The sequence below is a fragment of the Podarcis liolepis genome, assembly GCF_965112155.1.
Source record: "Podarcis liolepis genome assembly, chromosome: 15".
Classification (NCBI taxonomy): domain Eukaryota; kingdom Metazoa; phylum Chordata; class Lepidosauria; order Squamata; family Lacertidae; genus Podarcis; species Podarcis liolepis.
This window is the reverse complement of record NC_139566.1, coordinates 16,976,586-17,000,124: the sequence shown is the minus strand read 5'-3', so window position 1 is coordinate 17,000,124 and position 23,539 is coordinate 16,976,586. Positions and strand designations below refer to the sequence as shown.

The 23,539-nt window shown below is 46.9% G+C and overlaps 2 protein-coding genes across 5 annotated transcripts in view; one reads left to right on the top strand and one right to left on the bottom strand.

The window, feature by feature from the left end:
* Positions 1-17,086, top strand: part of AHNAK (AHNAK nucleoprotein) — a 54,181-nt gene extending 37,095 nt beyond the window's left edge. Inside the window, exons 5-7 of one of the 4 annotated variants that reach the window (XM_083477867.1) lie at positions 151-9,526; positions 10,133-10,354; positions 10,961-17,086. In XM_083477867.1, the coding sequence (XP_083333993.1) occupies positions 151-9,526; positions 10,133-10,354; positions 10,961-15,756 (14,394 nt within the window). In that variant the 3' untranslated portion in view covers positions 15,757-17,086. Of the gene's footprint in view, positions 1-150; positions 9,527-10,132 lie in introns of all 4 variants that reach the window. The other 3 variants (XM_083477868.1, XM_083477866.1, XM_083477865.1) reach the window with 3 other exon arrangements.
* Positions 150-23,393, bottom strand: SAC3D1 (SAC3 domain containing 1). The gene is made up of 3 exons (XM_083477993.1): positions 22,413-23,393; positions 1,921-21,585; positions 150-1,860 (listed from the first exon to the last, which is right to left on the bottom strand). The coding sequence occupies exons 1-2, from the start codon at positions 23,104-23,106 to the stop codon at positions 21,122-21,124; spliced, it is 1,158 nt and encodes a 385-aa protein (XP_083334119.1). The 5' UTR covers positions 23,107-23,393; the 3' UTR covers positions 150-1,860; positions 1,921-21,121.
* Between the last annotated feature and the right edge of the window lie 146 nt (positions 23,394-23,539).

The following is a 23,539-nucleotide window of genomic DNA, read 5'->3' as shown; positions in this document are numbered from 1 at the left end:
TTCAACTGTCCACAAGCGACAGCCACTTTCTGTATGTGCTTCAATCCATATTGCACTTGTGGATTTAGATGTGATAGACTGATAGGTGTAGATTTCAGTATTTTATGTTTAGACTACCGTTGACAGTAAACTCATTCCTCTCTGTTCCAGAGCGGAGATGACGAAGAGTACAAACGGATTTATACCACAAAAATCAAGCCTCGCCTTAAATCGGAAGATGGCATGGAAGTTGAGCACACAGGAACCCAAAGCAGAACCATCACAGTCACCAAGAGAGTTACTGCTTACACTGTCGACGTCACAGGTCATGAGGGAGCCAAAGAGATTGACATCAGCAGCCCGGAGTTTAAAATCAAGATTCCGAAACATGAACTCACCCACATTTCCAAAGCTGAGATTGAAACAGAACCTGGGAAAACTGTCATCAAGATCCCACACGTTGACTTGTCAGGGAGAACAACTACCCAGATAACAGACTCCCACGCTGGGGTGAGAGGAAGACCTGACGTTACGTATACCGGACCAACTATTGAGTCACCCTCTCAGAGGTTGGAGTTTGGTGTTCCTGGCATCCACATGGAACAGCCTAAGGTTGGGAAAACTGATATTCGAATATTTGGGCCTCATGTCACAGGTGTAGATCTGAGAACCCAGACTGACTTTATACCAGGAGGCCAGGAAGCTGGTTTTCATGTTACAACACCGGAAGTGAATGGGAAAGGAGGTCGGGGTAAAATCCAAGGTGATGTGGGAGGGCTGCAAGCTGATTTATCATTGCCCCACCTCAAGGGGCCTTCAGTTGGTATTTCAGGACCCCAAATTCAAGGTGATCTGAAAGGTCCAAAAGTGGACATCTCCAGTACCAGCGTCGAAGGCAACATCAAATCTCCAGATATCAACACTGGAAGCACAGGAAAGGTGGCGTTTCCTGCAATGAAAATGCCCAAATTTGGTATATCAGTTTCTGATGTTGAGGTTCCTCAGCTTGATGCAGTGGCTCCATCGGCTTCAATAAAAGGCCCAGAAGTGTCCTTGAAAGGCTCCAAATGGGCCATGGGAGAACCTGGAATCCCACAACCACAGATGGACGTGGGCCTGAAAGGTGTGGACTTGAAGGGTGGCCTGAAGACCACCTCTCCAACAATGGAAGGCCCCAAGGTGGATATCAAAGGGCCTGCGGTAGATCTTGGGGCTCCAGATGTTGGTCTTGAAGGGGGTGAAGGAAAACTTAAAATACCCCACATGAAACTTCCTAAATTTTCTGCACCAGACCCTGCAGTGACTGTGACTGTTCCAAAAGGGGGACTTAACATCTCAGGACCTAAAGTGGATTTGCAAGCTCCTGACGTGACCCTTGAAACACACTTGAAAGGACCCAGATATGGCAAGCCTGAAATAGCTGGTCAGACACCCCAAATTTCTATGTCAGATGTTGACTTGAATCTCAGGGGCCCTAAAGGGAAAGGCGCCATGGACATTTCAGGGCCAAGGGTGGAAGGCCACTTAAAAGGGCCTGGAATGAATATTAAGGGTCCCAAACTAGATATTGAAACTGCCAACGTTGACCTGAAAGGTCCAAAAGTCTCAATGCCGTCCATGCAAACATCACCAGTAAAAGTCACTGTGCCAGATGTGGACTTGAATGTCCAAGGGCCAAACCTAAAGGGTGATGTGGCTGTTTCTGTGCCAAAGATAGAAGGCGGCCTCAAGGGGCCCCAGATGGATCTAAAAGGCCCCAAAGTGGACATAGCTGCACCTGACATTGGTATCAAAGGCCCTGGAGGACAACTGAAGGGTCCTCATGTCAAGATGCCTGAAATGCATGTTAAGACCCCGCATATATCCATGCCAGACATTGACCTGAATCTGAAAGGCCCCAAAGTCAAGGGGACCCCCCAAATATCTGTGCCAGACATTGACCTGAATGTGAAAGGCCCCAAAGTCAAGGGGGGTGTCGACGTTTCCATCCCAAAAGTAGAAGGAGAATTAAAGGGCCCAGCTGTGGACATCAAGGGCCCCAAATTAGACATTGGAACACCAGATGTCGAACTTCATGGACCTGAACTCAAAATGCCAAAGATGAAATTGCCCAAGTTTGGTGTGAAAGGTGAAGTGCCTGATGTAGACGTCAGTCTTCCGAAGGGAAGCATCGATGTTTCAGCTCCAGGTGTAGACATTGAAGCTCCCACCTTCAATATCAAAGGTCCTGGAGGACAACTGAAAGGTCCTCATGTCAAGATGCCAGAAATGCATGTTAAGACCCCGCAAATATCCATGCCAGACATTGACCTGAATCTGAAAGGCCCCAAAGTCAAGGGGACCCCCCAAATATCTGTGCCAGACATTGGCCTGAATGTGAAAGGCCCCAAAGTCAAGGGGGGTGTCGACGTTTCCATCCCAAAAGTGGAAGGAGAATTAAAGGGCCCAGCTGTGGACATCAAGGGCCCCAAATTGGACATTGGAACACCAGATGTCGAACTTCATGGACCTGAACTCAAAATGCCAAAGATGAAATTGCCCAAGTTTGGCGTGAAAGGTGAAATGCCTGATGTGGATGTCAGTCTTCCAAAGGGAAGCATCGATGTTTCAGCTCCAAATGTAGACATTGAAGCTCCCACCTTCAACATCAAAGGTCCTGGAGGACAACTGAAGGGCCCCCATGTCAAGATGCCAGAAATGCATGTTAAGACCCCGCAAATATCCGTGCCAGACATTGATCTGAACTTGAAAGGCCCCAAAGTCAAGGGAGGTGTTGATGTTTCAATCCCAAAAGTAGAAGGAGAATTAAAGGGCCCAGCAGTGGAAATCAAAGGCCCCAAATTGGACATTGGAACACCAGATGTTGAACTTCACGGACCTGAACTCCAAATGCCAAAGATGAAATTGCCCAAGTTTGGTGTGAAAGGTGAAATGCCTGATGTGGATGTCAGTCTTCCGAAGGGAAGCATCGATGTTTCAGCTCCAGGTGTAGACATTGAAGCTCCCACCTTCAACATCAAAGGCCCTGGAGGACAACTGAAGGGCCCCCATGTCAAGATGCCAGAAATGCATGTTAAGACCCCGCAAATATCCATGCCAGACATTGATCTGAACTTGAAAGGCCCCAAAGTCAAGGGGACCCCCCAAATATCCGTGCCAGACATTGACCTGAATGTGAAAGGCCCCAAAGTCAAGGGGGGTGTCGACGTTTCCATCCCAAAAGTGGAAGGAGAATTAAAGGGCCCAGCTGTGGACATCAAGGGCCCCAAATTGGACATTGGAACACCAGATGTCGAACTTCATGGACCTGAACTCAAAATGCCAAAGATGAAATTGCCCAAGTTTGGTGTGAAAGGGGAAATGCCTGATGTGGATGTCAGTCTTCCAAAGGGAAGCATCGATGTTTCAGCTCCAAAGGTGGACATTGAAGCTCCTGGATTAGATATTGAAGGACCAGAAGGCAGAATAAAAGGTCCTAAATTCAAGATGCCTGAAATGCATATTAAAACTCCTCAGATCTCCATGCCGGACATTGATTTGAACTTGAAAGGGCCTAAAGTGAAAGGGGACTTTGATGTTTCTGTGCCGAAATTAGAAGGTGGCTTAAAAGGTCCTGCAATTGATATCAAGGGGCCCCAAGTAGACATTGATGTGCCCGATGTTGACCTTCATGGTCCTGAAGGAAAATTGAAGATGCCCAAAATGAAAATGCCCAAATTTGGAATGCCAGGTTTCAAAGGGGAAAGCCCTGGTGTGGATGTCAGTCTTCCAAAGGGTGACATTAGTATATCAGGTCCCAAAGTAGACGTTGAAGCTCCTGGACTGGACATTGAAGGACCCGAAGGCAAAATTAAAGGCCCCAAATTTAAGATGCCAGAGATGAACATCAAAGCACCCAAAATCTCCATGCCTGATGTGGATTTCAACCTCAAAGGCCCCAAACTGAAAGGAGATGTGGACGTTTCCCTACCAAAGGTTGAAGGTGATTTCAAGGGTCCAGAAATTGACATCAAAGGTCCCAAGCTGGATATTGATGCTCCAGACGTTGACCTCCATGGCCCAGAAGGGAAACTGAAAATGCCCAAATTCAAAATGCCCAAATTTGGAATGCCAAGCTTCAAAGCAGAAGGTCCAGAGGTGGATGTAAATCTTCCAAAAGCAGACCTTGACCTTTCTGCTCCCAAAGTAGACATTGAAGCACCAGCCTTGGACATTGAAGGCCCAGAAGGAAAAGTGAAAGGGCCCAAGTTTAAGATGCCTGAACTGAATATCCATGCACCCAAGATATCAATGCCAGATGTGGATTTCAATCTGAAAGGGCCAAAACTGAAGGGAGATGTGGATATCTCTGGGCCAAAGATAGAAGGTGACCTGAAAGGACCACAGGTCAACATTGAGGGCCCTAACTTGGATGTTGATGTCCCAGATGTGGAACTGGAGGGTCCTGAAGGAAAAATCAAAGGTTCCAGATTCAAGATGCCAAAACTCAATATTAAGTCTCCTAAAATTTCCATGCCAGATGTCGACTTGAATCTCAAGGCCCCCAAAATGAAGGGTGAAATGGATGTGTCTGTCCCAAAGATTGAGGGTGATATGAAAGGACCCAGCATTGACATAAAGGGCCCCAAACTTGATGTGGATCTCCCAGATGTTGACCTTGAAGGCCCAGATGCTAAATTTAAGATGCCCAAGATGAAGCTGCCCAAGTTTGGGGTGCCTGGCTTCAAAGGGGAAGGCCCTGATGTTGACGTGAGCCTTCCTAAAGCAGACATTGATGTTTCGGGACCAAAACTGAATGCTGATATGCCGAGCATAGACATCGAAGGTCCAGAGGGAAAACTGAAAGGTCCCAAGTTCAAAATGCCTGAAATGCACTTCAAGACACCCAAAATCTCCATGCCAGATATTGACTTAAACTTGAAAGGTCCCAGAGCGAGAGGGGAGATGGATGTAACTGTCCCAAATATTGAAGGCAATTTGAAAGGACCCCAAATGGATATCAAGGGCCCCAAAGTGGATATCGAAGCTCCAGATATTGACATTGAAGGCCCCGAAGGAAAATGGAAGAGTCCGAAGTTTAAGATGCCCGAAATGCACATCAAGGCTCCAAAAATCTCCATGCCAGATGTTGATTTGAATCTGAAAGGTCCCAAAATCAAGGGCGATGTGGATGTTTCAGTCCCCAAACTTGAAGGAGACTTGAAAGGCCCAGAATTTGATATCAAAGGGCCCAAATTGGATATTGACATGCCAGATGTTGATCTCCATGGGCCAGAGGGAAAACTGAAGATGCCCAAATTCAAAATGCCCAAATTTGGAATGCCAGGCTTCAAAGGAGAAGGCCCAGATGTTGACGTGAGCCTCCCCAAAGCAGACATTGATGTTTCTGTTCCAAATGTTGATGTTGATGCACCAAGCCTGGACATTGAAGGCCCAGAAGGAAAAGTGAAAGGGCCCAGATTTAAGATGCCTGACATGCACTTCAAAGCACCCAAGATATCCATGCCAGATGTTGATTTCAATTTGAAAGGCCCTAAAGTGAAGGGAGAGTATGATGTTACAGTTCCAAAGCTGGAAGGTGACTTGAAAGGACCAGACTTCAACATTAAGGGTCCTAAGCTAGACATAGATGCTCCTGATGTTGACATTGAAGGCCCTGAAGGAAAATGGAAGAGTCCGAAGTTTAAGATGCCTGAAATGCACATCAAGGCTCCAAAAATCTCCATGCCAGATGTTGATTTGAATCTGAAAAGTCCCAAAATCAAGGGTGATGTGGATGTTTCGGTCCCCAAACTTGAAGGAGACTTGAAAGGCCCAGAATTTGATATCAAAGGACCCAAATTGGACATTGACATGCCTGATGTTGATCTCCATGGACCTGAAGGCAAATTGAAGATGCCCAAATTCAAAATGCCCAAATTTGGAATGCCTGGCTTCAAAGGAGAAGGCCCAGATGTTGACGTGAGCCTCCCCAAAGCAGACCTTGATGTTTCTGTTCCAAAAGTTGATGTTGATGCACCAAGCCTAGACATCGAAGGCCCAGAAGGAAAAGTGAAAGGGCCCAGATTTAAGATGCCTGACATGCACTTCAAAGCTCCAAAGATATCCATGCCAGATGTTGATTTCAATTTGAAAGGCCCTAAACTGAAGGGAGATGTTGACGTTTCAGTTCCAAAGCTGGAAGGTGACCTGAAAGACCCAGATGTGGATATCAAGGGTCCCAAACTAGATGTTGACCTTCCTGATGTTGAGCTTGAAGGTCCTGAAGGAAAACTCAAAGGTCCCAAGTTTAAGATGCCTGACATGCATTTTAAGACCCCCAAAATCTCCATGCCAGATTTTGACTTGAATTTGAAAGGTCCGAAAGTGAAGGGTGATGTGGATGTTTCGGTGCCAAAATTGGAAGGTGATCTGAAGGGCCCCAATATTGACATTAAAGGGCCAGGATTGGACATTGATGCTCCTGATGTTAACATTGAAGGTCCAGAAGGAAAGTGGAAGAGCCCCAAATTTAAGATGCCAGAAGTGCACATTAAGGCACCTAAGATCTCTATGCCTGACATTGATTTGAACCTAAGGGGTCCCAAAGTAAAAGGCGATCTGGATGTGTCTGTGCCAAAGTTGGAAGGTGACTTGAAAGGCCCGGAGGTGGATCTCAAAGGGCCCAAATTGGACATTGACGTTCCTGATGTTGACCTGGAAGGACCTGAAGGGAAGCTAAAGGGCCCCAAATTCAAAATGCCTGAAATGCATATCAAAGCTCCCAAAATCTCCATGCCAGATTTAGACCTGGGTTTGAAAGGACCCAAAGTGAAGGGGGATGTGGATGTTTCAGTGCCGAAGTTGGAAGGTGATCTGAAAGGCCCTGATGTCAACATCAAAGGTCCTAAAGTTGGCGTAGATATTCCTGATGTTGAGATTGAAGGACCTGAAGGAAAACTCAAAGGGCCCAAATTTAAGATGCCAGAAATGCATTTTAATGTCCCTAAGATCTCCATGCCGGACATTGATTTGAACTGGAGGGGTCCCAAAATAAAAGGAGATGCTGATGTTTCTGTTCCTAAATTGGAGGGTGACTTGAAGGGCCCAAATGTTGACATCAAGGGTCCCAAACTAGATGTTGACATCCCTGATGTTGAGCTTGAAGGCCCTGAAGGAAAACTCAAAGGGCCCAAATTTAAGATGCCTGAAATGAACATCAAAGCACCCAAAATCTCCATGCCAGATTTTGACCTGAACCTGAAGGGTCCCAAACTGAAGGGGGATGTAGATGTTTCTTTGCCAAAGGTAGAGGGGGATCTGAAAGGACCAGATGTTGATATCAAAGGTCCCAAATTAGATATTGATGCTCCTGACTTCAGTATAGATGGTCCAGAGGGAAAAGTGAAAGGTCCCAAGTTTAAGATGCCTGACATGCACTTCAAAGCACCCAAAATCTCCATGCCAGATGTTGATTTCAATTTGAAAGGCCCTAAACTGAAGGGAGATGTTGACGTTTCGGTTCCAAAGCTGGAAGGTGACCTGAAAGGCCCAGATGTGGATATCAAGGGTCCCAAACTAGATGTTGACCTTCCTGATGTTGAGCTTGAAGGTCCTGAAGGAAAACTCAAAGGTCCCAAGTTTAAGATGCCTGACATGCATTTTAAGACCCCCAAAATCTCCATGCCAGATTTTGACTTGAACTTGAAAGGTCCCAAAGTGAAGGGGGATGTGGATGTGTCGGTGCCAAAGTTGGAAGGTGATCTGAAGGGCCCTGAAATTGATATCAAAGGACCCAAACTTGACGTAGATGTTCCTGATGTTGAACTTGAAGGCCCAGATGGAAAGTGGAAAAGCCCTAAATTCAAAATGCCTGAAATGAACATCAAAGCACCCAAAATCTCCATGCCTGATGTGGATTTCAACCTCAAAGGCCCCAAACTGAAAGGAGATGTGGACGTTTCCCTACCAAAGGTTGAAGGTGATTTCAAAGGTCCAGAAATTGACATCAAAGGTCCCAAGCTGGATATTGATGCCCCAGATGTCGACCTCCATGGCCCAGAAGGAAAACTGAAAATGCCAAAATTCAAAATGCCCAAATTTGGAATGCCTGGCTTCAAGGGAGAAGGCCCTGAACTGGATGTAAATCTCCCAAAGGGAGACATTGATATATCTGCTCCCAAGGTGGACATTGAAGGCCCTGAGTTAGACATTGAAGGTCCAGATGGTAAAATTAAAGGCCCCAAGTTTAAGATGCCAGAAATGCACATCAAAGCGCCAAAGCTTTCCATGCCAGATGTGGATCTTAATTTGAAGGGTCCAAAACTGAAAGGAGATGTGGATGTTTCTCTGCCAAAGGTCGAAGGTGGATTGAAAGGGCCTGACATTGACATCAAAGGCCCCAAATTGGACATTGACGCACCAGATGTTGACTTGCACGGTCCGGAGGGCAAACTCAAAATGCCCAAGTTTAAAATGCCCAAATTTGGAATGCCTGGTTTCAAGGGAGAAGGCCCTTCCGTGGATGTGAGCTTACCTAAGGGTGAAGTGGATATATCTGGCCCCAGCCTAGACATTGAAACACCCGATTTGGAAATCGAAGGCCCTGAAGGAAAATTAAGGGGTCCCAAGTTTAAGAAGCCTGAAATTAATTTTAATGTTCCAAAGATCTCAATGCCAGACATTGACTTGAATTTGAAAGGTCCTAAATTAAAGGGAGACTTGGAAGGCGACATCAAAGGTCCTAATGTTGAACTGAAAGGACCTGAAGTTGACTTAGAAGCACCAAAAATAGATATTGAAGCGAAAACAAAGAAATCAAGATTTAAGCTTCCAAAGTTCAGTTTTTCTGGTCCAAAGGTTCACACTCCAGAGGTTGACATGAAGCTTAAGAAACCAGATGTTAATATCTCAGGGCCCAAAGTTGATGTCCAAGGCCCAGATGTTGATGTTCATGGAAAAGTGAAAGGCCCTAAATTTAAAATGCCTTCCCTGAATATTTCATCACCTAAAGTTTCAAAGCCTGATGTGGAATTGAATTTGAAAGGTCCTAAATTAAAAGGTGACCTTGATGTTTCTGCACCAAGCCTGGAAGGGGATTTGAAAGGTCCTGACATAGATATCAAAGGCCCCAAGTTGGACATTGATGTTCCAGATGTTGATCTCCATGGACCAGAAGGCAAACTCAAAATGCCCAAATTCAAAATGCCCAAATTTGGAATGCCAGGCTTCAAGGCAGAGGGTCCTGAGGTAGATATAAACCTCCCCAAAGCAGAAATTGATGTATCAGGACCCAAAGTGGACATTGAAACTCCAGACTTGGATATAGAGGGTCCAGAGGGCAAGATCAAAGGTCCCAAATTAAAGATGCCTGAAATGCATTTTAATGTGCCCAAGATTTCAATGCCGGACATAAATATGAAAGGCCCTAAACTGAAGGGAGATGTTGATGTTTCGGTTCCAAAGCTGGAAGGTGACCTGAAAGGCCCAGATGTGGATATCAAGGGTCCCAAACTAGATGTTGACCTTCCTGATGTTGAGCTTGAAGGTCCTGAAGGAAATCTCAAAGGTCCCAAGTTTAAGATGCCTGATATGCATTTTAAGACCCCCAAAATCTCCATGCCAGATTTTGACTTGAACTTGAAAGGTCCGAAAGTGAAGGGGGACGTGGATGTTTCGGTGCCAAAGTTGGAAGGTGATCTGAAAGGCCCTGAAATTGATATCAAAGGACCCAAACTTGACGTAGATGTTCCTGATGTTGAACTCGAAGGCCCAGATGGAAAGTGGAAAGGCCCTAAATTCAAGATGCCTGAAATGAACATCAAAGCACCCAAAATCTCCATGCCTGATGTGGATTTCAACCTCAAAGGCCCCAAACTGAAAGGAGATGTGGACGTTTCCCTACCAAAGGTTGAAGGTGATTTCAAAGGTCCAGAAATTGACATCAAAGGTCCCAAGCTGGATATTGATGCTCCAGATGTTGACCTCCATGGCCCAGAAGGAAAACTGAAAATGCCAAAATTCAAAATGCCCAAATTTGGAATGCCTGGCTTCAAGGCAGAGGGCCCAGATGTGGATGTGAGCCTCCCAAAAGCAGACCTTGATGTTTCTCTTCCAAAAGTGGACATTGACGCACCAAGCCTGGACATTGAAGGCCCAGAAGGAAAACTGAAAGGTCCCAAGTTTAAGATGCCTGACATGCACTTCAAAGCACCCAAAATCTCCATGCCAGATGTTGATTTCAATTTGAAAGGCCCTAAACTGAAAGGAGATGTTGACGTTTCGGTTCCAAAGCTGGAAGGTGACCTGAAAGGCCCAGATGTGGATATCAAGGGTCCCAAACTAGATGTTGACCTTCCTGATGTTGAACTTGAAGGTCCTGAAGGAAAACTCAGAGGTCCCAAGTTTAAGATGCCTGACATGCATTTTAAGACCCCCAAAATCTCCATGCCAGATTTCGATCTAAATCTCAAAGGGCCGAAAGTGAAGGGTGACGTGGATGTGTCTGTACCGAAGTTTGAAGGTGATCTGAAGGGGCCCGACGTGGATATCAAAGGGCCGAAATTAGACGTAGATGTTCCTGATGTTGAACTTGAAGGCCCAGAAGGAAAATGGAAAAGCCCTAAATTCAAGATGCCTGAAATGAACATCAAAGCACCCAAAATCTCCATGCCTGATGTGGATTTCAACCTCAAAGGCCCCAAACTGAAAGGAGATGTGGACGTTTCCCTACCAAAGGTTGAAGGTGATTTCAAAGGTCCAGAAATAGACATCAAAGGTCCCAAGCTGGATATTGATGCTCCAGATGTCGATCTCCATGGCCCAGAAGGAAAACTGAAAATGCCAAAATTCAAAATGCCCAAATTTGGAATGCCTGGCTTCAAGGCAGAGGGCCCAGAAGTAGACGTGAGCCTCCCAAAAGCAGACCTAGATGTTTCTCTTCCAAAAGTGGACATTGACGCACCAGGCCTGGACATTGAAGGCCCAGAAGGAAAAGTGAAAGGTCCCAAGTTTAAGATGCCTGACATGCACTTCAAAGCGCCCAAAATCTCCATGCCAGATGTTGATTTCAATTTGAAAGGCCCTAAACTGAAGGGAGATGTCGATGTTTCGGTTCCAAAGCTGGAAGGTGACCTGAAAGGCCCAGATGTGGATATCAAGGGTCCCAAACTAGATGTTGACCTTCCTGATGTTGAGCTTGAAGGTCCTGAAGGAAAACTCAGAGGTCCCAAGTTTAAGATGCCTGATATGCATTTTAAGACCCCCAAAATCTCCATGCCAGATTTTGACTTGAACTTGAAAGGTCCGAAAATGAAGGGGGATGTGGATGTTTCGGTGCCGAAGTTGGAAGGTGATCTGAAGGGCCCCGAAATTGATATCAAAGGACCCAAACTTGACGTAGATGTTCCTGATGTTGAACTCGAAGGCCCAGATGGAAAGTGGAAAAGCCCTAAATTCAAGATGCCTGAAATGAACATCAAAGCACCCAAAATCTCCATGCCTGATGTGGATTTCAACCTCAAAGGCCCCAAACTGAAAGGAGATGTGGACGTTTCCCTACCAAAGGTTGAAGGTGATTTCAAAGGTCCAGAAATTGACATCAAAGGTCCCAAGCTGGATATTGATGCCCCAGATGTCGACCTCCATGGCCCAGAAGGAAAACTGAAAATGCCAAAATTCAAAATGCCCAAATTTGGAATGCCTAGCTTCAAGGCTGAGGGCCCAGATGTAGACGTGAGCCTCCCAAAAGCAGACCTTGATGTTTCTCTTCCAAAAGTGGACATTGACGCACCAGGCCTGGACATTGAAGGCCCAGAAGGAAAAGTGAAAGGTCCCAAGTTTAAGATGCCTGACATGCACTTCAAAGCGCCCAAAATCTCCATGCCAGATGTTGATTTCAATTTGAAAGGCCCTAAACTGAAGGGAGATGTTGATGTTTCGGTTCCAAAGCTGGAAGGTGACCTGAAAGGCCCAGATGTGGATATCAAGGGTCCCAAACTAGATGTTGACCTTCCTGATGTTGAGCTTGAAGGTCCTGAAGGAAAACTCAGAGGTCCCAAGTTTAAGATGCCTGACATGCACTTTAAGACCCCCAAAATCTCCATGCCAGATTTCGATCTAAATCTCAAAGGGCCGAAAGTGAAGGGTGACGTGGATGTGTCTGTACCGAAGTTTGAAGGTGATCTGAAGGGGCCCGACGTGGATATCAAAGGGCCGAAATTAGACGTAGATGTTCCTGATGTCGAACTTGAAGGCCCAGAAGGAAAATGGAAAAGCCCTAAATTCAAGATGCCAGACATGCATTTCAAGGCACCTAAAATCTCCATGCCAGACATGAATCTAAACTTGAAAGGGCCTAAACTTAAAGGTGATGTGGATGTTTCCGTCCCAGAATTTGAAGGGGATCTAAGAGGGCCTGAAATAGATATCAAAGGTCCTAAGATAGATGCTCCTGACATTGACATTGAGGGACCTGATGGAAAACTGAAAGGACCTAAATTTAAGATGCCTGAAATGAACATCAAAGCGCCAAAATTATCCATGCCAGATGTTGACCTCAACTTGAAGGGCCCAAAACTGAAGGGAGATGTGGATGTATCTCTTCCCAAGATTGGAGGTGATTTGAAAGCACCAGATGTGGATATACATGGCCCTAAGCTGGATGTTTCTGTTCCTGATGTTGAGCTTGAATGCCCTGAAGGAAAACTCAAAGGTCCCAAGTTTAAGATGCCTGATATGCATTTTAAAACCCCCAAAATCTCCATGCCAGATTTTGACTTGAACTTGAAAGGTCCCAAAGTGAAGGGGGATGTGGATGTTTCAGTGCCAAAGTTGGAAGGTGACCTGAAGGGCCCCGAAATTGATATCAAAGGACCCAAACTTGATGTAGATGTTCCTGATGTTGAACTTGAAGGCCCAGAAGGAAAATGGAAAAGCCCTAAATTCAAGATGCCTGAAATGAACATCAAAGGACCTAAAATCTCCATGCCTGATGTGGATTTCAACCTCAAAGGCCCCAAACTGAAAGGAGATGTGGACGTTTCCCTACCAAAGGTTGAAGGTGATTTCAAGGGTCCAGAAATTGACATCAAAGGCCCTCAATTGGACATTGATGCTCCCAATGTTGATATTCATGGTCCAGACGGAAAGGTGAAATTCCCCAAGATGAAGCTGCCCAAATTTGGCATGCCTGAGTTCAAAGGGGAAGGACCTCATATCGATGTAAATGTACCCAAGGGAGAATTGGAATTATCAGGGCCCAGCTTGAACATAGAAGGACCAGAAGGAAAACTGAAGGGTCCCAAAATCAAGACACCTCAAATATCCATGCCAGAGATTGACTTAAATCTGAAGGGACCTAAAGTGAAGGGTGATGTTGATGTCGCTCTTCCCAAGGTTGAAGGCAGCTTAAAAGGTCCAGGAATTGATATTCAAGGGCCAGGAATTGAAGCTAAGGGCCCTGAGATTGACTTGGAGTGTCCAGATGTAAACCTTGAAGGGCCAGAGGGAAACGTTAAACTCCCTAAATTTAAAATGCCAAAGTTTGGATTTGGAGCAAAAAGCCCCAAGGCAGACGTCTCCCTCCCAGAAGGTGAGCTGAATGTTGAATCGCCTGACATCTCCATTTCTGGAAAAGGGAAGAAAAGCAAATTCAAAATGCCTAAAATCCACATGAGCGGGCCTAAAGTCAAAGGCAAGAAGGCTGGCTTTGCTGTGAGTGGAGATATGGATGCAAGTATGAAATCCCCAGATTTGGAAGGAAGCATTTCTGTCCCTGAAGCATCCCTGAAAGGAGACATGAATATCAAGTCACCCAAAGGAAAGAAGTCTATGTTTGGGAAACTCTCTTTTCCTGACGTCGAGTTTGATATCAAATCACCTATGTTCAAGGCTGATGCTTCTTTGCCAAAGGTGGAAGGGGAAATCAAGTCACCAGGAATAGATGTCTCATCACCATCTCTGAAATCTCCAGATCTTGACATCACAGTTCCCAGCGGAAGTGCCAGCCTCCCCGATGTCAATATCGGAGGTCCTGACATCCATCTCAAGAAGCCAAAGTTCAAATTCTCAGGTGGAAATGTCGATCTGGCTGGTCCCAAACTGGAAGGAGACCTTCGAGGCCCTAGTGTTGATGCCAACCTCAGCGCGCCTGACATCAGCCTGAAAGGTCCATCAGTGAACCTGCCATCCATGGGTGTTTCTGCTCCTTCCATGTCAGCCCCTGACATTAACTTGAAAGGACCAAAGCTGAAAGGTGACATTGACCTTCCCCAGATGGAAGGACAAGGCCTAGAAGGGAAATTGAAAATGCCAAAATTTGGCTTGCCAAAGATCGGGAAGCCAGGTGTGAAAGTGGAGGGGCCCGAGGTGGACCTTCAAGGAAAACTGCCCTCAGCAAGTGTTGATGTTTCGGCCCCAAGCATCGGAGGAAGTGTGAGCGCTCCTGCAGTGGATGTAAGCTTGAAAGGACCAAAATTTGGAGGAGACGTGGGCCTTTCTGGTGACATTAAAGGTCCAAAGATCGGATTTGGCACACCAGATGTTGACGTCAGTGGTTTTGAAGGAAAGCTTAAAATGCCAAAGGCCCCAGGCCTAGATGTCAATGTGAGTGCTCCAGACCTGGACGTGAAAGCGCCAACAGTAAAAATGGCCTCTGGAGGAGGCATTTCAGCGCCTGACTTTGATGTGAATCTGAAAGGACCAAAGATCAAAGGAGACTTCGGCATTTCTGGTGGCATTACATCTCCCAAGGTGGCTGTCGAGGCACCTGACGTTAACGTGGAAGGCTCTGGAGTTGGAATTAAGATTCCCTGCATGAAGCTGCCCCAGTTTGGCATCGCCAGTGAAGGAGGAAGTATTTCAGGACCACAGATCAAAGGGCCTGAAGTAGATCTCAAAGGACATGACATTTCTGCCCCAGGCTTTGACTTGAATGTGAAAGGACCAAGTTTGAAAGGTGACGTTAATGTATCTGGTGGCATGAAAGGTCAACAGATCGGCGTGGGGGCACCAGGTGTGAAGATTTCTGGCATGGGCTTGGACGCTGGCGCTCCTGATGTCAGCTTGAGAGGACCTTCGCTCAATGTGTCAGCTCCCAAAGTTTCTGGGCCAGAGCTAAACATGGGCATGCAGGGGTCTGGAGGCCTTCAGTTTTCTGGACCAAAGGCAGGGGTTGATCTCAAAGGTCCCAAATTAGAGGTCAAAGGTCCTTCTGTTGGGGTGAATGTTCCACACGGCCATTTAGAAAGCCCATCTGGACAAGTGTCGTTCCCCAAAATGAAAATGCCAAAATTTGTGGTTGCGGGGCAAGAGCTAACAGGAAGGGAGGTTGGAGTTGATGTTGAGTTCCCTCAGGCGCCAGAGGCAAGTTTCCATGCCGGGGCGGTCAATGTCGAACTGGAAGAGCCTGACATTAAGCTTAAGAAATCTAAAATCAAAATGCCAAAGTTCCCTTTCTCAAAATCTAAGGTCAAAGGCAGCGTTGGCTCCCCAGAGATCTCAGTGTCTGCCTCAGGGTGCGAAGGGGAGTTACAGGCCAGCCTGGGTTCCTTGGAGGGGGATGTGGAAGTGGAAGGGTCTGCTTCTCCGAAAGGGAAGTTCTCCTTCTTTAAGGGCAAAAAGTCCCGGCACCGGTCATCGTCTTTCAGCGACGAGCATTCCTCACATTCGACGCCAACAGGCACACTAGAGCATGACAAAGGCAAACAGGCCAAGCTGAAATTTGGTACGTTTGGGGGGATAGGGGCAAAAACTAAAGGTTCTTATGAGGTATCGGGAAGTGATGACGAAATGAAATGAGTGGAATGGGGGGGTTCTCGTGTACATATTGTCTCTGTGTGTATATATCTTATCTATCTCCCTTATATGTGTGTATATACAAATTTCCTAGCTTGAAATGCTCAGCAATAAAAACAGGGTGCCCAGTGAAATGGTAGGCCTTAACTGAAAAATAACCATGTTTTTACTGTGGTCAGGGAGTTGTCCCAACATGATTATCTTTCCCATAGATTATATGTATAAATATCTCACAGAAACTGATACAGCGGCTTTTTTGTTTTGCAAAGTTCTTAAAGCAGTGATATGGCAGGTAAACTTGCATCCCAGAATGCATTGCCGTACTTCCCACAATGCACTGTGGCTGTAATAACGGTTAAGTAGTGCCAATTTTTTTTTAAAAAAGCGGCAACACACACGTAACACAGAATGCTGCTTGGTGAATCAGCTGTATCAGTTTGAATAAAACAGTATCATTTGTGCCATGGGTAATAATGCCGATTGTGTGATGGGCACTTCTTCCGGCTACCAATTTGAAAAGAGGTAGAACCTGGATTTATGTGATATTTAAAGCTGTGCCATTAGGAAGGTGGGGTGTACAGTTCCTCAGATGTATTTTGGAAGTTCTCTCTTGTGTTTTAGGGTTGGGGGTTTGCGCTTCGTATGCTGAGAGCTTTACGTTTACTTAAGCAAGCTTTTAAAAACATATAAATATATATACTTTTCGACTTGCTAAATATCTTCAGTGTTGATCTATGGCAATTGTTTTCCATTTCAATGACTCCCCTCCCCCTCCTGCTTTTATCTGTGGAAGGGGGCAGCTAAAAAATTTCTGTTGTTTAAAAATTGGATGTGTTAAAAGAAAAAGAAAAAAAACTCTGTAAAAATATATAGATGCAACTGAGATGTGTCAAATTTGGGGCCTCACAAACAGTCTTACATTGCTGCATAAAGGTCAGGTTTTTTTGTATTCATTTGATACAGGACAGATGTAATAAAACACCCATGGTATAATTTTCCATTATTGTCTGGTTAAAAAAGTCATGATAAAATAAATTAACCAAAGATTTTGTGTACATTCTGACACCATCTTAGTCATCTCTATATATTTGTTATTTTTGTATAATGAAATGAAAGTTTTCTGAGATGTGGAGCAAAATTCTTCAAGGCCTTCTATATTCCCTCCCAACCTTACAGATGCTATTTGTTATCTACTTCATCTTTTTGTTTAACAAATGTATCTCAATTTTAAAACAAAACAGTAAAAGGAAAATCTTTTCAGCACTTTAAAAGCAAATTAATTGAGAATAACTGATATTGTAAAATGGAAATAAAGTGTTTATTAACCTTTTGACCTCCTGAACCTTTTATTCCCCAGCATCCCAGCTGCTGCACTCTTCTTTTTCAGGAGAAGCTAATAACCCCTTTCAGCTCGCCACATTTCCAAGCAACACATAGGTGTGAACCCAGACTAAAAGCCACCCCAACCTTCCATCGTTGTGTGGGGAGGTCTGAAGGGGGCTTTGAAGATTACTTGCCCGACTTTCATCCTAAGGCGCCAGGGCGGGTTGCAACAATTAAAAAATACTATATTAAAACCAATGAAAAGAAACCTCAATCAAGAGAACAGGGTAGATCCTTAAATATATTTATCGAAGCTGTCAAAGTCCAGGGGTAAAGTCCACTCCATACCAGCAGTCATAATTTGCAGCAAGAGACAATAGGAGGCAGGCTGTACATTTCAGATACAACTGAGCCCTAGCAAACCTTTAGGGTTTTATATTTTTAAGGCTGGGGATTAAATAATTATGCAGAATGGGTCACAGTGATTAAAGAATGCCATATACCTGCCTCACAATGTAGGCCCATCCCAGAATCCATGCTATGTCACAGTCTATTATTATGTCTTTGCATCTTATGTTTTGCAACACCACCACTGATAGATGGAATGTGCTTATGTTATGCATTCACTGGTTTCAATGCAGTCTGATCTACTGCAACCAGAGTTGGGCCTCAGTAGCCTTGCCATAGCCGCATAGCTGATTGTGAGGGGACTTGGAAAAGCATTCAGCCTAATGCAGTGAGAAGCCCCCTTAGGATCTTCCCACTCTGAGCAGGAGAAGTCGGGCGTGCAGCAGCTTGTGCCTTCACAATTTGAGGCTGAACACCTGGAACAGGTGAACCTGGAGGAAGAGCCAAAACTCAGCAAAGTGAAAATTACCAGAGAGAAGTGTGTGTTGATTTAGGAGAGGAGCAAAATTGGAACACTCCATGCTCATAGTATAAAAGAACCTCATGCACATTATATACCTTCGAGTATATAAAGCTGCCTTGTCCCCTTTGCCCAATAGTCTACTGACTGACCAGCAGTGGTACTCCAGGGTTTAAGGAAAGAGGAGATTGAACATGCCAAGCAGATGACCTACTGCCAAGTTATGGCTCCTTCCAAAACTGACCCTGGTCTCTTTCTACCATGCACTGCAATCCTGTGCATGTTTATTCAGATGTACAGTGGTACCTCGGGTAACATACACTTCAGGTTACATACGCTTCAGGTTACACACTCCGCTAACCCAGAAATAGTGCTTCAGGTTAAGAACTTTGCTTCAGGATGAGAACAGAAATTGTGCTCCGGCGGCAGCAGGAGGCCCCATTAGCTAAAGTGGTGCTTCAGGTTAAGAACAGTTTCAGGTTTAGAATGGACCTCCGGAACGAATTAAGTACTTAACCTGAGGTACCACTGTATGTCTCAGTAGGGCTTGCTCCCAGGTAGGCATGCATAGAACTGCAGCAGACTTACATACTGCACTGCAGCCACAATTTCCTGAGCCAATCTCACCAGGGCTTCTCTTACACTCTAGTCAGTTAGCGCATAATGTAAAAGGGTGGTCTGAGGGGTCAAGGCAGACACAAAGCAGTATCTCTCCCACTTAACATCTCCAGATAAACTTATACAGGAGCCTCCTAAAACAGCATACATCTCACACACTACATAAACATTAGGAAAACCAACCACAGACTTAGGACAGACATAATTGTTGGGTTTTCCTGCATTTGCCTGGGCAGGAATAGGTGATCTACTGAGCATTCTTCAGGTCTACAATCCGGTGTTATACATGGGGCCTACAAAGTCTTTTCTGATGAATGCCTGGATCAACAAGATTCTCTTTATAAAGCGACAGCATCTAAAGGGGCCACATGTTTGTGTGTTAGAGTGCAAGGTGTTGCAGGCCCAAGAGGAAAAAGGCCTGCATAAGAAGGGTGTATCATTCGCACATACAACTAGTGAGCTGTTCTGCAAGCACATATGATGTGAGAAGAGGTTCTGCATTACTCCCACAGGCACCCACGTTTTCCCTAGGAAGTCCGGGGTGGGGGTGGGGTGTAAGGATTTAATTTTTAGGGAAGCTCCCTCAATTAAGGCAATGTGAGGTCAAGATGAGTGGCACTCTAGAGTGGAAGTGGGGGGTGGGAAATGCCATATCTCAAATGCTGACCGTTTGGGGGGAAATGAAACATTTTAATACCATAAATAAAATCAAAGCTCCTTTTACAGCCTTCTGGGTTTCTTGCTTCAATTGTGCACAATTCTCTTACAAGAGCTTCTCAAGTGCAGCAAGTTCAATTTCTCCTGAGCATCCCCCCAAGTTCTGGCCCCTCAGGTTCATATATTTATCAGTACCTTCCCAGGAGATGGCAATTTTGGCTCGGACTTTTTACAGTGGTTCTCTGCGACGAAAAGCATTTTCTTGTCATCCGTTCCCCAGCACTGGCAGGTGGGGCTACATTTTAAAGTTGTCCAAGCGTTTAATGTTTGCAGGCCCGGGTTTTTTTTTAGAAAACAAGGTTATAGTTCACTCACAGCTTCTCAGATGCAGTATCACTTCGGCATGCAAGCTGTATACAAAACAACTACCACCACCGCAATCTCTTCTGACAGCTGACATCACTGTAGTAACATTCCAGTAACATTCAGTTCAGTTTTCCAAACAATAACTAAATGCTCCACACATGAGACTAGCATTCACGGGGGTGTCCAGAGAACTGTGGGGAAAGGGATGGTGGAAAGGACTGGTTTGATCCAGCAGGGCTCTTACATTCTTAATTCAGGGAGCCTTGGATAAAGTCCTCCAAACCTGCAGGGGGCAGCGCATGACAATATGTGGACTCTGTGCAAGCAGCAAAATGTGGTGGTAGAATGGACTCTACGACGTCAAGGCCACTAGGGGTGGGAGCAATAATTAAATTTTTAATGCTCTCGTACATTAAGGGAGCCAGCACAGTGGAGGAAAGGGCCTTGCTGGAACCTCTAGCCCAGATGTGCTAACTTTCGAATGGCAGAGGAATGGAACCTTAAGCTGCCGTAAAACTTTTTTCTTTCTTTTTTTGCAACATGGCTTATCCTTCTTGAAACAGATGTTCTCCAGATGTTCTGGACTCTCAGCTCCCATCACCTTGAGCCAGCATGGTCAATGAAATGGGCTGACAGAAGCTGAAGTCCAATTCAGGGCCACAGCTTCCCTGCCCTTGATCTACAGGGAACATTTTTCTTTTTCCTGGAAGGATGCATTTAAAGGTCAGACCTGTATGGAAACTGTGCTGTCCCTTTTCCCCATCTTCTGCTGCCCCCAAGGAGAGTCAGAGCCCACACTTCCCTCAACTGCCTTCAGGAGCAATAATATTGCTATTATTTAATATTTTCTACCCCACCTTCCTCCCAAGGTGAGACTCAAGGCACATTTAAAAACAGCATTGACTTATTTATTGCATTCATATCCCAACCTTTTTCCTCCAAGGAGCTCAAGGTAGTTACGGGAAATGAAGACATGTATCGGGAGGTTTTTAAACATAGGATGTCTCACTGTGTTTTTATATTATGGAAGCTGCCCAGAGTGCCTGGGGCAACAAAGTCGGATGGGTGGACGACAACAACAATGCTTCATGGAGGAAAAGCGGGGTGTAAATGAAATAAAAATACAGCAGAACGCTCTTAGAACCAGCAATTAAAACACAGTGGTACCTCGGGTTACATACACTTCAGGTTACATACGCTTCAGGTTACAGACTCCGCTAACCCATAAATAGTGCTTCAGGTTAAGAACTTTGCTTCAGAATGAGAACAGAAATTGTGCTCCGGCGGCGCGGCAGCAGCAAGAGGCCCCATTAGTTAAAGTGGTGCTTCAGGTTAAGAACAGTTTCAGGTTAAGTACGGACCTCCGGAACGAATTAAGAATTTCACCCAAGGTACCACTGTACACTGTCTGCACCTGAAGCCTACTGCCAGGCAGATGACAATGAGGGAGCCTGTCTAACTTCTCTAGGGGTAAAACCCTGAGCTGCAAACCCCTTTCCAGTCTCAGCTCACGCACATAGAGTCATTGCAAGGGGGTCAGCTGCAGAGCCTCTCCGAGAGCTCCAGCAGAGTAGACTCCCCCCATTTGCCATCCACAAGCAGGCGGGAAGGCTTATGCACCAAAGGAACACCGTCCTTGAAGGAGCCCTTCTGAAAGACCACGTCCCCCTCCAACACGGTCAAGCCATGGGCCTGGCATAAGTCCGCCGCCTCTTCCACGCTGTCCATGGCCAGCAGCCGTGCCAGCCGTGCCAGAGGGTAGCGGGAGTTCCTGGCACTGAAGCCGTGGCTGAAGGTCATCAAGGCCAGGCGGTGGGCCCCAGCCAGGTGGGGGTGAAGGGCGCAGCTGGGCAGGTAAGGCAGCTCCCGGGCCAGGCGGAAGAAGCGGGCGAAATTCCGCTCCAGGAAGGCCCAATTGATGGTCAGCGCCGTGGAGACATCTGGGGAGGTTCGGATGGCATCAGGGAGCTGCAGGGTCTCCCAGAGAGCTACTGGAGAGCCTGTTTGGGGTGGGAGGAGAAAGGAGCAAAAGGTCAGGATGACCGGGCTTTATAGAAGGACCAGGGAAGAAAATTCATTTATTGCTCTATTTATATCCCAACCTTTTAGGCATAGGAGCCAACTCCGAGGGGACGAGGGGGCTTCAGCCCCTCCATAAAATATTTGAGGGGGCTGCCCCCCCCAAGTTGATGGGCATTGCCATTCAAATGGTGTGCATGCACGTCATGTGATTGATTATGTGAACCCCCCCAGTGGGCACCCCTGTTTTCAGGAATGGAATTTATTTCTTACGGCATTGATATCTCACCTTTTCATGGAAGCATATTTATTTCTTACTGCTTTTATATCCCAGCTCCCCCCCCCCAAGATACTCAAGGTGGCTTGTATAGTCCTCCCCCTCCTTATTTAATCCCCACAACCATAGCTGTCAACCTTCCCTTTTTTGTGGGAAATTCCCTTATACCAGTGCCCGTTTCCCACTGCTATCATGGATTGTTAGATATCCCGTAGACTGTCCCCAGGACAGGTGAGGCTGCTGATCCCTTATTTTCAAATCTGAAAGTTGACAGCTATGCCCACAACAAACCTGCGAGGTAGGTTAGGCTGAGAGGCACTGACTATCCCGATGCCACACAGTGAGCTATATGGCTGAGCAGGGTGAGGATTGTAAGCCCATGTCTCTTCCAGTTCCTAGTACTGTATTCATCTGATCGCCACAACAACCCTGCCAGGTATGCAAGGCTGAGCTAAAGCATCCGACCAAATTCCCGGGATGAATAAAGCTTTGACCACCACCCCTCTTCCAGCCCGTCCCTGGATCCCTTACCCAGGTTGTAGAGAAGGAAGAGGGCTTGGAAGCGGGCCTGGGCGGCGGGCCGGGCTCCGTCCTCGTGCTCCCGGTAGGCGCGCCGGAGGGCGGCGAAGGTCTCCTGCAGGTGGGCGCGGTGCAGATGGGCGTCGAAGCGGGCGGGCGGCTGGGCGCAAAGGCGCGTCCCGGCGCGGAGCAGCCAGATCAGGGCGCGCTCGTGGAGGGCGGCGCAGGGCGCGCCGGGGAGCCGCTGCAGTGCCGCGTCCAGGCGCACCGCGCGCAGCCGGTCGGTTATGAAGGCGCCGCGCTCCGCAGCCTCGGCGGAGTCCTCGGCGTCCGATCCCCGGTCCTCCCGCTCCAGCAGGTGCCGGACGGTGGCCAGCAGCACGTCGGGCGGGCGCAGCTCCTCGGGCCGCGGGGGCGCCTTGCCGGCGGCCGGGCGCGAGTACTCCTTGACGGCCAGCGCCGGGTCCGCCTCGCGCCCCGCGCCCAGCTCCAGCCGGTGCAGGCGGCCTTCCCGGCGCCGCCGCGCGAACTCCTCGGCCGGGCACATCCCCGGGCACGTGCCCCGGAGAGGGGCGGCCTCCGAGCTCGGCATCGACGGCAGAAGCAGCAGCTGGAGGAGGAGAGGCTGACCTGGGCGGGGAGGAGGCGCCAAAGGACCCGGCCCGGGACAAAGAGGAAGAGCTGGGGCGGGAGACCTTCGGTTCATAGACTTGTACAGTTGAAAGGCACTCCGAGGGACATCTAGCCCAATCCGCTGAAATGCAAGAATCTTGCTGCCGCTGCCGCTGCCGCTGCCACTCCCTTCCGGAACTCGGCTCCTCTTTCCTGTGTTATTTGCATTGGGGATGATACTGAGTTTGGGAGTGAGGGGTAGGCTGTACACATGTCGTTGTTTAGTCGTGTCCGATTCTTTGTGACCCCCTGGACCAGAGCACGCCAGGTACTCCTGTCTTCCACTGCCTCCCGCAGTTTGGTCAAACTCATGTTATTAGCTTTGAGAACACTGTCCAACCATCTCGTCCTTTGTCGTCCCCTTCTCCTTGTGCCCTCCATCCTTCCCAACATCAGGGTCTTTTCCAGGGAGTCTTCTCCTTCATGGATGGCGAAGGGGCTTGCCATGGCGAAGGGGCTTGAATAAC

Excerpts from the sequence above, each read along its gene's own strand:
- SAC3D1 (XM_083477993.1), bottom strand. The coding sequence starts at position 23,106 with ATGAACCGAAGGTCTCCCGCCCCAGCTCTTCCTCTTTGTCCCGGGCCG. Across the intron at positions 21,586-22,412 it reads CTTCCTTCTCTACAACCTGG|GCTCTCCAGTAGCTCTCTGG; the intron begins GTAAGGGATCCA and ends CACCCCAAACAG.